This window comes from Piliocolobus tephrosceles, chromosome 9 (genome assembly GCF_002776525.5).
Source record: "Piliocolobus tephrosceles isolate RC106 chromosome 9, ASM277652v3, whole genome shotgun sequence".
In the NCBI taxonomy this organism is placed as follows: Eukaryota; Metazoa; Chordata; class Mammalia; order Primates; family Cercopithecidae; genus Piliocolobus; species Piliocolobus tephrosceles.
This window is the reverse complement of record NC_045442.1, coordinates 36,253,974-36,267,328: the sequence shown is the minus strand read 5'-3', so window position 1 is coordinate 36,267,328 and position 13,355 is coordinate 36,253,974. Positions and strand designations below refer to the sequence as shown.

Sequence of the window (13,355 nt, the reverse complement as noted above, 5' to 3'; positions counted from 1 at the left end):
ATCAGTATAATAAAGGAGTGATGTGCAATAGTTTCTTGTGTGATGTGGAAGAGCTTATCTGAGGAAACCTTAGCATTTAACTTGAAATGTCTCCCACTACCCTAGTCCTTGTGTGGCAGTTTGTTTTAGGACACCCAGTCACAACTTTACATGGTTGGTCCAAAAATGACACATCTCCCTGGGCTTCTCATGTCAGCCTGGTGAGCTGAGGTGGCAGTGGGAGGCCCTCCTGGCCAAGCCCTCTGTTCATGTTGCCCCCTGCAGCTCTTGCTTGGTGCTCCCCTGACTGGAAAGTCACATTCTGAAACTCCATTGTATCCTCTTTAGAGTAAATAAAGCCTGCTGGGTTTTTTTTTTATCTTTTTGAGACAGTCTCGCTCTGCCGTCCAAACTTCAGTGCAGTGGCATAATCTCAGCTCGCTGCAGCCTCTGCCTCCAGGGTTCAAGCAATCCTCCCGCCTCAGCCTCCCAAGTAGCTGGGACCACAGGCTTGTGCCACTATGCCTGCTTAATTTCTGTATTTTTAGTAGAGACAGGTTTTTGCCAAGTTGCCCGGGCTGGTCTCGAACCAGTTTTGGCCTCCCGAAGTGCTGTGATTACAGGTGTGAGCCACCGTGCAGGCCTCAGAATTTTTTAACCATTTACTGTTACCAACTTGAAAACTTAAAGATGACCTCAAAAAGTGACTTAGTGCAGTGGAAAGGAGTATAATTACATTATAAACACAATTGCCTTCTCCTTTGAAGAGATCACTGGAATACAAGAAATCCCATAAAGCTGGAGAAAGAACATTCCCTTTTCCTTCTGGTGGGAGCAAGTAACACCCTCCATCTGTTGAGCTCCTAATGCTCCTCTGCCACCCACTGGATGAGGGGTATTACATACGTTAGCTCTGATCTTAACCCACGAAAGGGCTGCTAACTCCTGTTTAAGGAAGAGGAAACAGGCCCAAAGAAACATGTAAAAAGCACCAAATGTCACACCACTTGGTACTGGGGCTGGGATGGGTATTACTAGTTCAAGCAAATCAAGGTTCTAAGATTTAAATACTTTAAAGCATCTTGCTTTTCAATTTTAGATTTTCATTTGACCTACACAATAACCTTGAGTAATTTCAGTCTCCAAGAGGCTGGTGGAATGTTACTTTCCTAACCTGTGCAGAATCCTAGACCAGAAGCTGGTAATTTTGGCCAGCACAGTGGCACACACCTGTAATCCCAGCACTTTGGGAGGCTGAGGATCACTTGAGGCCAGGAGTTTGAGACTGGCCTGGGCAACATAGCAAGACCTGGTCTCTACAAAAAAAATTAGCCAGGCATGGTGGTATGTGCCTGTAGTCCCAGCTACTCAGGGGACTGATGGGTGGGAATTACCTGAGTCCAGGAGTTTGAGGCTGCAGTGAGCTATGACTGCACCACTGTGCTCCATCCTGGGTGACATTCTGAGGCCCTGTCTCTTTAAAAATAGCATGTACAACAAACAAAAACACCAAGGCCAGGCATGGTGGCTGATGCCTATAAGCCCAGCACTTTGGGAGGCCAAGGCAGGTGGATCACCTGAGGTCAGGAATTCAAGACCAGTCTGGCCAACATGGTGAAACCTCATCTCTACCAAAAGTTAGCTGGGTGTCGTGGCGCATGCCTGTACTCCCAGCTACCGGGAAAGCAGCAGCTGCAGTGAGTTGAGATCGCGCCACTGCACTTCAGCCTAGGTAACAGCAAGACTCTGTCTCAAAAACAAACAAAAAACAAAACCTGGATGTGGATCTACAATCTCAATCTCGGTAAAATTTTCAATTAAAGAAACCCTAACGTTCAAGGTTAGGAAGCAGAGGATAGAAACTAAGGTGGGCTGATTCTAAAGCTCACATTATGCACTGTCACTAATACTGAAGATATGGGCTTGAGTAACATCTCAAGAAGTGACATCTCAAGACTCGTATTTTGTCGGCAACCTCTCCATGCTTAGCTTTCATCCCTTCCTCATCCCCAAACTTACGCCTTCATTTCGGCTCCTGTACTTAGCCTGGGCTTTTCTCTCTGCCTTGAATATATTCACTTACTTATGTTCTTTAATTTATTTTTATCTCATGTCACTAATCCTTTCCTGGCCATCTCATATGACAGTACTCTGTCCCACTTTTCAATTCAGATTTAACATTTCCTGAAGTACCCACTGTATCAGTAATGTGTATCAAATACTTTTAGACATGTTACTTATTTTTTTTGAGACAGAGTCTCGCTCTGTTGTCCGGGCTGGAGTGCAGTGGCACAATCTCGGCTCACTACAACTTCCATGTCCAGGGTTCAAGCGATCTTCCTGCCTCAGCTTCCCAAGTAGTTGGGATTACAGGCATGTGCCACCACGCCCAGCTAATTTTTGTATTTTTAGTAAAGACGGGGTTTTACCATGTTGGCCAGGCTGGTCTCGAACTCCTGACTTCAACCTGACTCGGCCTCCCAAAGTGCTGGGATTTACAAGCATGAGCCACCACGTCTGCCTCACATGCTATCTGTATCACATGTGTCCTCAAATTTTCATTAAACTATAATGTACCGCCGGGCACGGTGGCTCAAGCCTGTAATCCCAGCACTTTGGGAGGCCGAGACGGGCGGATCACAAGGTCAGGAGATCGAGACCATCCTGGCTAACATGGTGAAACCCCGTCTCTACTCAAAAATACAAAAAACTAGCCGGGCGAGGTGGCGGGCGCCTGTAGTCCCAGCTACCCGGAAGGCTGAGGCAGGAGAATGGCGTAAACCCGGGAGGCGAAGCTTGCAGTGAGCTGAGATCCGGCCACTGCACTCCAGCCTGGGCGACAGAGCCAGACTCTGTCTCAAAAAAAAAAAAAAAAACTATAATGTACCTGAATGAAGGGGATGTATGTAAAGTACTTGACTCAGTGCCTAGCACAGTGAGTACTCAATAAGCAGAAGTACTGAAATGTCCTGACACCATTTAGATGTCTTTCTCTGCTTAAGACAACATAACATCCTTTTAGTAAAAAAGTTTTATCATAACAAAAAATATGTATTTATAAGGACTGTCGGGGGGATAGGCTATTTCCAATATCACAGTTTTGTTTGTTGGTGCCTTGAAAAGGTAAGTTTTATTACTCAAGAGAATGAAATCCACTGATAGGTTCACAGAAACGTGTTCCATCTACAGCATAAGTTTCTGGCAGATTTTTCTGGAAGTGGCTGTTGGCCGACGCCAGGTGTTTGAATAGATAGCAGCATCTTGGTGTTATACTCAGGAACAGCTTACCCCCTTCCATGGGGTAAAAAGTGGCTTCTTAGGTCTGCAAGAATTCAGGTTGTACTCGGGCTACTTTCCGGAATTCTTTAGTGTGGGTCTTAGGGCACTGCATCTCACACCAGCTGATGGGAACCATCTGAATACCTGGAAGGGAAAAGCTGGTGGAGCCCAGACCCCAAAGATTTGCCTGGGACTCCTCTTTTATGCTGGGTATGAAACTGAAGTGCCACCAAGCTTCCTACTGAACCTCAACTCATAAAGAAAAAACTTTGTTCTACTGATTTATGGAGTCCTGTTTCCTTGGATTTATATAAGGAGAATCAGGCTGGGTGTGGTGGCTCACACCCACAATCCCAGCACTTTGGGAGGCCAAGGCGGGCAGATCATTTGAGGCCAGGAGTTTGAGACCAGTCTGGCCAACATGGCGAAACCCCGTCTCTACTAAAAATACAAAAATTAGCTAGGTGTGGTGGCGTGTGTCTGTAATCCCAGCTACTTGGGTGATGAGAATTGCCTGAACCCGGGAGGTGAAGGCTGTGGTGAGTGGAGATCGCACCACTGCACTCCAGCCTCCTCGACACAGTGAGACCCAGTCTCAAACCACCACCACCACCAGCACCAAGCAAAAAAGAAAAAAAAAACCATTCTAATCTCAGAAGGAAATATCTATAGCCATACTGCTTCCCAGATAAGGGGAAACCAGGAAAAACAATGGATTAATCCCAAACCATAGCTCCAGGGAAAGTAAGGATGTGGAAGCAAGGCCATCTCACCTGACTCACTGTGGGCTACCACCACTCCCAGCTCGTTCTCGGCAGTGGTTAGCAGGTAGTTGGACTGTGCATCACCTAAGGAGATCTAGTCACATAACACTGAAGGAAAATGAGGAGTTACAAGTCTTCCCCCAACCATAGCCACCTGAGTTGTTTTTCTACTTTCTCTTTGTTTTGTTTTTTTGAGACGGAGTCTCGCTCTGTTACCCAGGCTGGAGAGCAGTGGCGCGATCTCAGCTCACAGCAACCTGTGCCTCCAGGGTTCCAGCGGTTCTCCTGCCTCAGTTTCCCGAGTAGCTGAGATTACAGCCATGTGCCACCATGTCCAGCTAATTTTTGTATTTTCAGTAGAGACAGAGTTTCACCATGTTGGTCAGGCTGGTCTCAAACTCCTGACCTCAGGTGATCCACCCGCCTTGGCCTCCCTAAGTGCTGGGATTACAGGCATGAGCCACCATGCCCAGCCTCCATCTCTTCTTTTGACGAAAAACTAGAAGTCTGCTGGGAAAAAAGGATACCACTTTGGCCAGGACAATGTCACCTGGGCGGAAACTCTTATAAATTTCAACCTGTAAAGAAAGAACAGGAATGGTAAGTGAAAGTTCTAGACTGGGTCTATATGAAACTGTGAACCCTTCTGGTAAAGCCAGTCTACTTTCTAATCCTGGAGGGTAGAAATCATCATTACTCATGTCAAGTCAACAACTTTTAATTGCTTCTATAGTATCATACAAATGAAGTTTTTTTTTTTTGAGATGGAGTCTCGCTCCGTTGCCCAGGCTGGAGTGCAATGGTACGATCTTGGCTCACTGCAACCTCCACCTGCCGGGTTCAAGCGATTCTCCTGCCTCAGCCTCCTGAGTAGCTGGGATTACAGGCGCGCAGCATGACGCTGGCTAGTTTTTGTATTTTTAGTAGAGACGGGGTTTCACCATGTTGGTCAGACTGGTCTTGAACTCCTGACCTCGTGATCTGCCCGCCTTGGCCTCCCAAAAAGCTGGGATTACAGGTGTGCACCACTGCACCTGGCCCTTTTTTGTTAAGAGGTAGAATCCCACTGTGTCACCCAGGCTGGAGTGCAGTGATGCAATAGTAGCTCACTGCAGCCTTGGACTGCTGGACCAAGGGATCCTCCTGCCTCAGCCTCCCAAGTAGCTAGGACTACAGGTTTGTGCCACCACATAACCTCAAACTCCTGGGCTCAAGCAATCCTCCAGCCACATCCTCTCAAGCAGCTGGGACTACAAGCATGAGCCACCATGCCTGCTAATTTTTAATTTTTAAAATTTTTGTAGAGACAGGGTCTCGCTGTGTTGCCAGGGCTGGTCTTGAAGTCCTGGACTCAAGTGATCCTCCCGCCTCAGCCTCCCAAAGTACTGGGATTACAGGTGTGTGCAACCATGCCTGGTCTGAGATAATACTTTTAAGGGATTGAGATTTGTAAAGCCGTTAAAAAAAGAGAACCAACCAACAACCTTGTCTTTTTCAGTTGCTCGGACATCTTCCTTGCTATAAAAAAAGAATTAACAGAAAGATTAATTATCTGTGAGAAATAATTTTTTTTTTTTTTTTTTTCAAGACAGAGTCTCCCTCTGTCACCCAGGCTAGGGTACAGTGGCACGATCTCGGCTCACTGCAACCTCCGCCTCTTAGCTTCAGTCATTTTTCTTGCCTCAGCCTCTCAAGCAGCTGGAATTACAGGCATGTGCCACCACGCCCGGCTAGTTTTTGTATTTTTAGTGGAGATGGGGTTTCACCACATTGGCCAGGCTGGTCTTGAACTCCTGACCTCAGGTGATCTACCCGCCTCAGCTTCCCAAAGTGCTGGGATTATAGGCATGAGTCACCTTGCCCAGCCTGTGAGAAAGAATTATTCTGTAGATTCCTAGTAAATAAAGAGCTACAAGAACAGACAGAACAAGTCTTAATTGGGACCCAGCTGCTACTCAGAGGAGCAGGGTGGAGAGCAGATCAGATTTGGCAAGAAAGGATAAGGAGTTTTGTTGCCTCAGGGCTTGAATAGAAACACTATAGCAGGGGTCCCCAACTTCTGGTGGCCTGTTAGGAACCGGGCTGCACAGATGGAAGTGAGTGGCAGGCAAGCTTCATCTGTATTTACAGCTGCTCCCCAGTCGCATACATTACTGCCTGAGCTCCGCCCCTGTCAGATCAAAGTGGACATTAGATTCTCATAGAAGTATGAACCCTATTGTGAACTGTGCATATGAGGGAGCTAGGCTGCCCACTCCTTATGAGAATCTAATGCCTGATGATCTGTCACTGTCTTCCATCACCCCCAGATGGGACCATCGAATTGCAGGGAAAGAAACTCAGGGCTCCCGCTGATTCTGTATTATGGTGAGTTGTACAATTATTTCATTATATATTACAGTGTAATAATAATAGAAATAAAGTACACCATAAATGTAATGTACTTGAATCATTCTGCAACCACTCCCACCACAGTCTGTGGAAAAACTGTCTTCCAAGAAACTGGTACCTGGTGCCAAGAAGCTTGGAGATTGCTGCACTACAGAACCACATCAAGTCCTGAGGCTGGAAAGGGCCTCAAAAGTCAGATTATCTGCCTGGCAAGAAATGTTTGTCCTTTCTCAAGGAAGCCACAGGAAATCACCGTCTCACTCACAAATCTTTTTAATGTTTTATAACCTCTGAGTTCAATCTATATTAAATTTTTTAAAAAGTGCTTCCTAAAATGCCTTCCACTCTGGTTTGAGTCATCCTGACACTGCTAAACTTCAGCTTCACTCAATTCTTTTTGCTTTACTTTTCATTTATTTATTTGTTTTTTGAGACAGAGTCTCACTTTGTCACCCAGGCTGGAGTGCAGTGGTACAATCTCAGCTCACTGCAACCTCCGCCTCCTAGGCTCAAGTGATCTTCCCACTTCAGCTCCACAAGTAGCTGGGACGACAGGTATGCACCACCATGCCCAGCTAATTTTTTTTTTTTTTTTTTTTAAGAGATGGAGTCTCGATGCGTACCCTGTGCTGGAGTGCAGTGGCGCGATCTTGGCTCACTGCAACCTCTGCCTCCCGGGTTCAGCCTCCTAAGTAGCTGGGATTACAGGCACACACCACCATGTCCAGCTAGTTTTTGTATTTTTAGTAGAGACGGGGTTTCACCATATTGGCCAGGCTGGTCTCAAACTCCTGACTTTGTGATCCGCCCACCTCGGCCTCCCAAAGTGCTAGGATTACAGGTGTGAACCACTGTGCCCGGCTAATTATTGTATTTTTTACAGAGACGGGGTTTCACCATGTTGGCTAGGCTGGTCTCAAACTCCTGATCTCAAGAGATCCACCTGCCTCAGCTTCCCAAGGTACAAGGATTACAGGCATGAGCCACTGTGCCCAGCCTTTGCTTTACTTTTAAACCCTCTCTTGTTGATATTTTCCTTTTGTCCTAGCTCATCCACGTATTTTTGGATACTATTAGGGGAGAATCAAAGCACAAAGAAGAAAGAAAAATGGGCAAGAGAAAAACAGGAATTGTAACTGTTGCTCAAAATTCTGGTGTCCTAGTCTATCCTAATCTTATTGCAGTTGCTAAGGCATACGTGACAAAGATACTTCTTACCGGATAGTTCCTCGAAAAGAGTTCTTAAGTGGCATGGACCCCACATATAGGATGTGTACTTTGGCAAAGCGTGAATTGATACTAGAGACCTGTGGAATAGAGAAAAGATCAGCATCAGAGTATAAGCAGTTGTCAGCTCAAGGAAGCAGCAACAAACTGGGGATTACTAGGACTTCAATGCAAGCAACCCTACTAAGTAGAGAATTTAAGACAAGTTAACTCCTACTTCTCTGCATAAGTGACACATGTAAAGGGGAATAAGAGCCACTCTGGCCACTTGATAGAGTTACCATGGGAAACAAAGATGGTATGGTTTTTTTTTTGAGACAAGAGTTTCGCTCTTAGTGCCCAGGCTGGAGTGCAATGGCGCGATCTTGGCTCACTGCAACCTCTGCCTCCCGGGTTCAAACAATCCTCCTGCCTCAGCCTCCTGAGTAGCTGGGATTAAAGGCATGCACCACCATGTCCGGCTAATTTTGTATTTTTAGTAGAGACAGGGTTTCTCCATGTTGGTCAGGCTGGTCTCGAACTCCTGACCTCAGGTGATCCGCCTGCCTCGGCCTCCCAAAGTGCCGGGATTATAGACGTCAGGTACCGCACCTTGCTGGTTTTTTTTTTTTTTGAGACAGAGTCTCGCTCTGTCACTCAGGCTGGAGCGCAGTGGCACGATCTCGGCTCACTGCAAGCTCTGCCTCCTAGGTTCATGCCATTCTCCTGCCTCAGCCTCCCCAGCAGCTGGGACAACAGGCGCATGCCACCACGCCTGGCTAATTTTTTAGTAGAGACAGGGTTTCACCATGTTAGCCAGGATGGTCTCGATCTCCTGACCTTGTGATCTGCCCGCCTCGGCCTCCGAAAGTGGTGGGATTACAGGCGTGAGCCACCACTCCTGGCTGTTTTTTTTTTAGTCTTTTCACAACTTGCCCTTCAGAGAGGTATAGATTTTTTAAAGTATAGATGGCTAACATTGGAAAAAAAAAAAAAAAGGCTGGACACGGTGGCTCATGCCTGTAATCCCAGCACTTTGGGAGGCTGAGGTGGGCACATCACTTGAGGTCAGGAGCTCAGGACCAGCCTGGCCAACCTGGTAAAACCCCATCTATACTAAAAATACAAAAATTAGCCAGGCGTGGCAGCATACGCCTATAATCCCAGCTACTCGGGAGGCAGAGGCAGTAGAATCGCTTGAACCCAAGAGGTGGAGGCTGCAGTGAGCCGAGATCGTGCCACTGCACTCCAGCCTGGGTGACAGAGCAAGGCCCTGTCTCAAAAAAAAAAAAAAAAAAAAAAATCTAAAAAGGAAAAAAATCAAGGAATGCCAGAAAATAAAAGTCTTTTGCTTCTCTGCAGAAAAAGATCTCAGCTTCAGATGTTCAAAAATAGGCTTCCCAATCATCCTCTGGCATCCCTGTTTCCCAGACACAGGTAGAAACTCTGTATTCAGAGAATTAGCTCAGTGAAGGAACTATGCATGCCTGATCTTGGCTGCCTTATTATTCTAGAAATCTGTAGACCAGCACAGTCCAGTAAAACTTTCTGTAGTGACAGAAAAGTCATGTGCTGACCAGTATAGCAACCACTAGCCACAAGTGCTATTGAGTACTTGAAATGTGGCTAATGTGACTAAAGAAACCAATTTTATTTTATTTTTGAGAGACAGAGTCTTGCCGTTACCCAGGCTGGAGTGATCATGGCTCACTGCAGCCTCAACCCTCTGGGCTCAAGCGATCCTCCTGCCTCAGCCTACCAAGTAGCTGGGACCACAGGCACGTGCTACCAAGCCTGGCTAATTTTTTATTTTTATTTTATTTTTTGTTTTTCAGACAGAGTCTCACTCTGTTGTCCAGGCTGGAGTGCCGTGACACGGACTCATTGCAACCTAGGCCTCCCGGGTTCAAGCACATCTCCTGCCTCAGCCTCCTGAGTAGCTGGGATTATAGGCATATGCCACCACATTGAGCTAATTTTTGTATTTTTAGTAGAGATGGGGTTTCACCATGTTAGCCATGATTGGCCAGGCTGGTCTCGAACTCCTGACCTCAGGTGATCTACCCACCTTGGCCTCCCAAAGTGCTGGGATTACAGGCGTGAGCCACAGTGCCCAGCAATTTTTGATTCTTTTGTAGAGATGAGGTTTCACTATGTTTCCCAGGCTGGTCTTGAACTCTGGGTTGAAGCAATCCTCCTGCCTCGGCCTCTTTTTTTCTTTTTTTTTTTTCCTTTGAGACAGAATTTCGCTCTGTTGCCCAGGCTGGAGTGCAGTGGCGAGATCTCAGCTCACTGCAAGCTCCGCCTCCCGGGTTCACGCCATTCTCCTGCCTCAGCCTCCCACATAGCTGGGACTACAGGTGTCTGCCACCATGCCCTGCTCATTTTTTTTTGTATTTTTAGTAGAGACGGGGTTTCACCGTGTTAGCCAGGATGGTCTCAATCTCCTGACCTTGTGATCAGTCCCCCTTGGACTCCCAAAGTGCTGGGATTACAGGCATGAGCCACCGCACCTAGCCTGCCTTGGCCTCTTAAAGTGCAAGAATTACCAGTGTGAGCCATTGTGCCCCGCCAGAAATAAATTTATGTAGCTTGTGGCTATCATACTGGACACTGCAGTTCTGGCATGGTCATGATTTCAGCATTGAATGGGCGTTCTAAGCATGGAAGTTAGGATAAACTTACCTTACAGGTTACAATAGCTCCCACATCTGGCAGTAACTGGGACTCTGTTTCTCTCACTACAGACACCACAGGAAGCTACAGAGGGAACAAGAAAAAACTGAAATGTCCTGGCTAACCCTTGGGTCAAGGCATTTGTGTCTTGAGAGTAATATAGGAATGTCTTGGTACACAGGTGAGAGCTGGAGTATGGATTCATTTATAGCCCAGAGCAGAAGGCCTTAGAAATTTTAGGAAATAGGAGGACCAGGGGCTACAGAATACTGCTAGAAGATGTAAATCTCTAAACTTCTTTTTTGTTGTTGTTGTTGGAGATGGAGTCTTGCTCTGTTGCCCAGGCTGGAGTGCAGTGGCACATTCTCGGCTCACTGCAAGCTCCACCTCTTGGGTTCACGCCATTCTCCAGCCTCGGCCTCCCAAGTAGCTGGGATTACAGGCACCCGTCACCATGCCTGGCTAATTTTTTTGTAGTAAATCGCTAAACTTCCAATAAGTTTTTTGGTGATTCTCTTGGAATTTCTTGGTATACAACTATATTGCCTATAATCATTGACAATTTTACTTTTTTTGGTTTTTTTTGGAGATGGAGTTACACTCTTGTTGCCCAGGGTGGAGTGTAATGGCGCCATCTCAGTTCACTGCAACCTCCACCTCCTGGGTTAAAGTGATTCTCCTGCCTCAGCCTCCCGAGTACTTGAGATTACAGACGCCTGCCACCACGCTTGGGTAATTTTTGCGCTTATTTTTTTTTTTGTCTGTTTTTTTTTTTTTTTTTTTCCTTTTTGTGGAGAACGGGGTCTCGCTGTATTACCCAGGCAGGTCTCGAACTCCTGGGCTCAAGCTATCCTCCCGCCTCTGCCTCCCTGAGAGCTGGGATTACAGGCGTGAGCCACCGCGCCCGGCCAATTTTTTGTATTTTTAGTAGAGATGGGGTTTCACCATGTTGGTCAGACTGGTCTCGAACTCCTGACCTCAGGTGATCAACCCACCTTGGCTTCCCAAAGTGCTGGGATTACAGGCGTGAGCCACTGTCTGGCTGACAATTTTACTCTTTCCTCCAAAGTTATACTGCTTCTTTCTGTTTCTTATTTTACTGCACAGGCTGAAATTTCCACAGAAATGTTACATAATAGTGGCTATGCTTGTTTTAAGTGAATACTTGCAGAGTTTTCTTTGAGCATGGTATTGGCTGTTGGTATGAGACAGATATTTTGAGTCCCATCTTTTAACAATCTCTCCGTTGCTCACGATGCTTCAGCTCTCCTGGCCTTCTTTCAGTTTCCCAACTTACTAAATTCTTCCCACTTTCAGATCTCTCTTCAACCTATTCTTTCTGCCAGAACTGCACTTTCTCCACCCACCTGACTCTAACCTACTGTTTAGATGATTCAGCTTCAATGTCACTTCTGCTGACTAGGATGGGTTTGCCTGTTACATGTTCTCAAGGTGCCCTGTAATATTCTTTCAAAGCAGCCACCACATAATCATATGCTCATTTGAGCATTTATTTGTTTACAATTTGTGTCTGTGTCCTTTGATAGCAGAAACCAAGTCAGCGCTGCGCCTGACACATGAAAATACTCAAGTGATATCTATGAAATGAACAAACTCAGGACTGTTAAGGACATTCCCAACAATGACTGAATAGAAAGCCCCTTGAGTCAGACAGCTTAAGTTACTTACTCCAAGCAGAATCGAGGTCAAGTTAGCCAGAACCTAACAGTTCTAATTCTGAATCCTCTTTCTACTGTGCTCCTTCAAATATTGCTTATATGATCCTGAGCTAATCCTGGATCAATCTCTAAAACTAGAAAGGTAGGTATTACGCATTCAACAAACATTTATGGAGGAGCTGCTTTGTGCTAGATACTGATGGTATGGTGGTAGCGCCTGCACTCGTGGAACTTAGATTTACGCAAGGGAGAAGTCTAGTGGGAAACATACCTGAGTGTCTAATCATACGCTGACATAAGTGCTTGGAAGAAAAGGGACAGTTTTTTGTGAGTCTTTAACAAAACAAACAAAAACAAAACATCCCACAAAACTCCTTTCCTCAATTAGTGGGTCCAGAAGGGCTTCTCTGAGGTGATAATACAGAAGCTATCTAATGGAGGTAGGAATTAAACAGGCCTAGGAAGACAGAAGCGTTCCAGATAGATGGCATGTTACAAAGGCTCTGTAGCAGGAGAAAGCTTGGCGCATTACTGACACTGAAAGAAGCTAGTGTGTTATAAATTTTTTTTAAAAGGGCAAGCCAAGACTGTGATTATAACTTCTACAAATAGAAAAGACTGTATGATTAGATTGCGTCAGTGAGGTGGAGATAGTGGCACTAGATAAAGCCGGAGAGCGAAGCAACATTCATACAATATACAACTCACTGCTGGGCTGAGCTGGGCTGGGTTACTGAGTTCGCATCCGCTTTTGTCCCAACCTCCCTCCCCGAGGGTCAGCAGCACAACCAAGCGAGATCAACACAACTAGTGTGTGGTGGCTAAGTGCACAACAACAGCGACACCGCTAGAAGAAACTAAGAGACCAACATTGTACCACTAAGGCTCTAAAGACGCGTCCGCAGTGCCCATGCCTCAGGACTGGAACTCAAGGGCAGCCTAAGGGAAAAACAGAGAGAGAGGAGATGGCATGCCGCTTCCTTTACCGCGCCGTTCTCGCTGCTCTTCATCAGGCAGCCGGCAAGCGACGAAAAGATGTAGCCGTGGCGGGTGTAGGTGCCGCTGCCCGGGCTTCCCTCCTCCAAGTTACACAGACGTTCGCCTGCAGAAAAAATGCTGCATCGGTCACGGGCCCCCAGAAACTGCAGGCCGTCCAGCCTTCTTGCTTCGGCTCCTATCCAGGACTCTGTATGGGAAGCGCTCACTTACCGGGGATACAGTATCTCACAGGTGGTGCCATGATTGCCGCTGTCCCAAAACCCGGATGAAAACGAAGTCGATTTCTCATTGGCCAAACTCAGGCACAGTTCCGCAGTAAGACACGCGTCAATTGGTGTTCTTTATCCTCGCGTGTAAACTCCATTTCCCAGGTTACCCCGGG

At 46.5% G+C, this 13,355-nt stretch overlaps 1 protein-coding gene across 6 annotated transcripts; it reads right to left on the bottom strand.

Annotated features, from left to right (window-relative positions):
* Positions 1-2,992: 2,992 nt before the first annotated feature.
* EXOSC1 (exosome component 1) lies at positions 2,993-13,332 on the bottom strand. 6 transcript variants are annotated; one of them, XM_023206339.3, is made up of 8 exons: positions 13,184-13,332; positions 12,961-13,076; positions 10,305-10,379; positions 7,632-7,720; positions 5,500-5,540; positions 4,550-4,600; positions 4,032-4,116; positions 2,993-3,402 (listed from the first exon to the last, which is right to left on the bottom strand). In XM_023206339.3, exons 4-8 carry the CDS (start codon positions 7,675-7,677, stop codon positions 3,296-3,298), a joined length of 330 nt encoding a protein of 109 aa, XP_023062107.1. In that variant the 5' UTR covers positions 7,678-7,720; positions 10,305-10,379; positions 12,961-13,076; positions 13,184-13,332; the 3' UTR covers positions 2,993-3,295. The 6 variants fall into 6 exon arrangements, with proteins under 6 accessions (XP_023062107.1, XP_023062106.1, XP_023062108.1 ...); XM_023206338.3 differs by having other exon boundaries at positions 5,507-5,540; positions 13,184-13,331; XM_023206340.2 differs by lacking the exon at positions 12,961-13,076 and adding an exon at positions 12,852-12,913 and having other exon boundaries at positions 13,184-13,237.
* Positions 13,333-13,355: the final 23 nt, after the last annotated feature.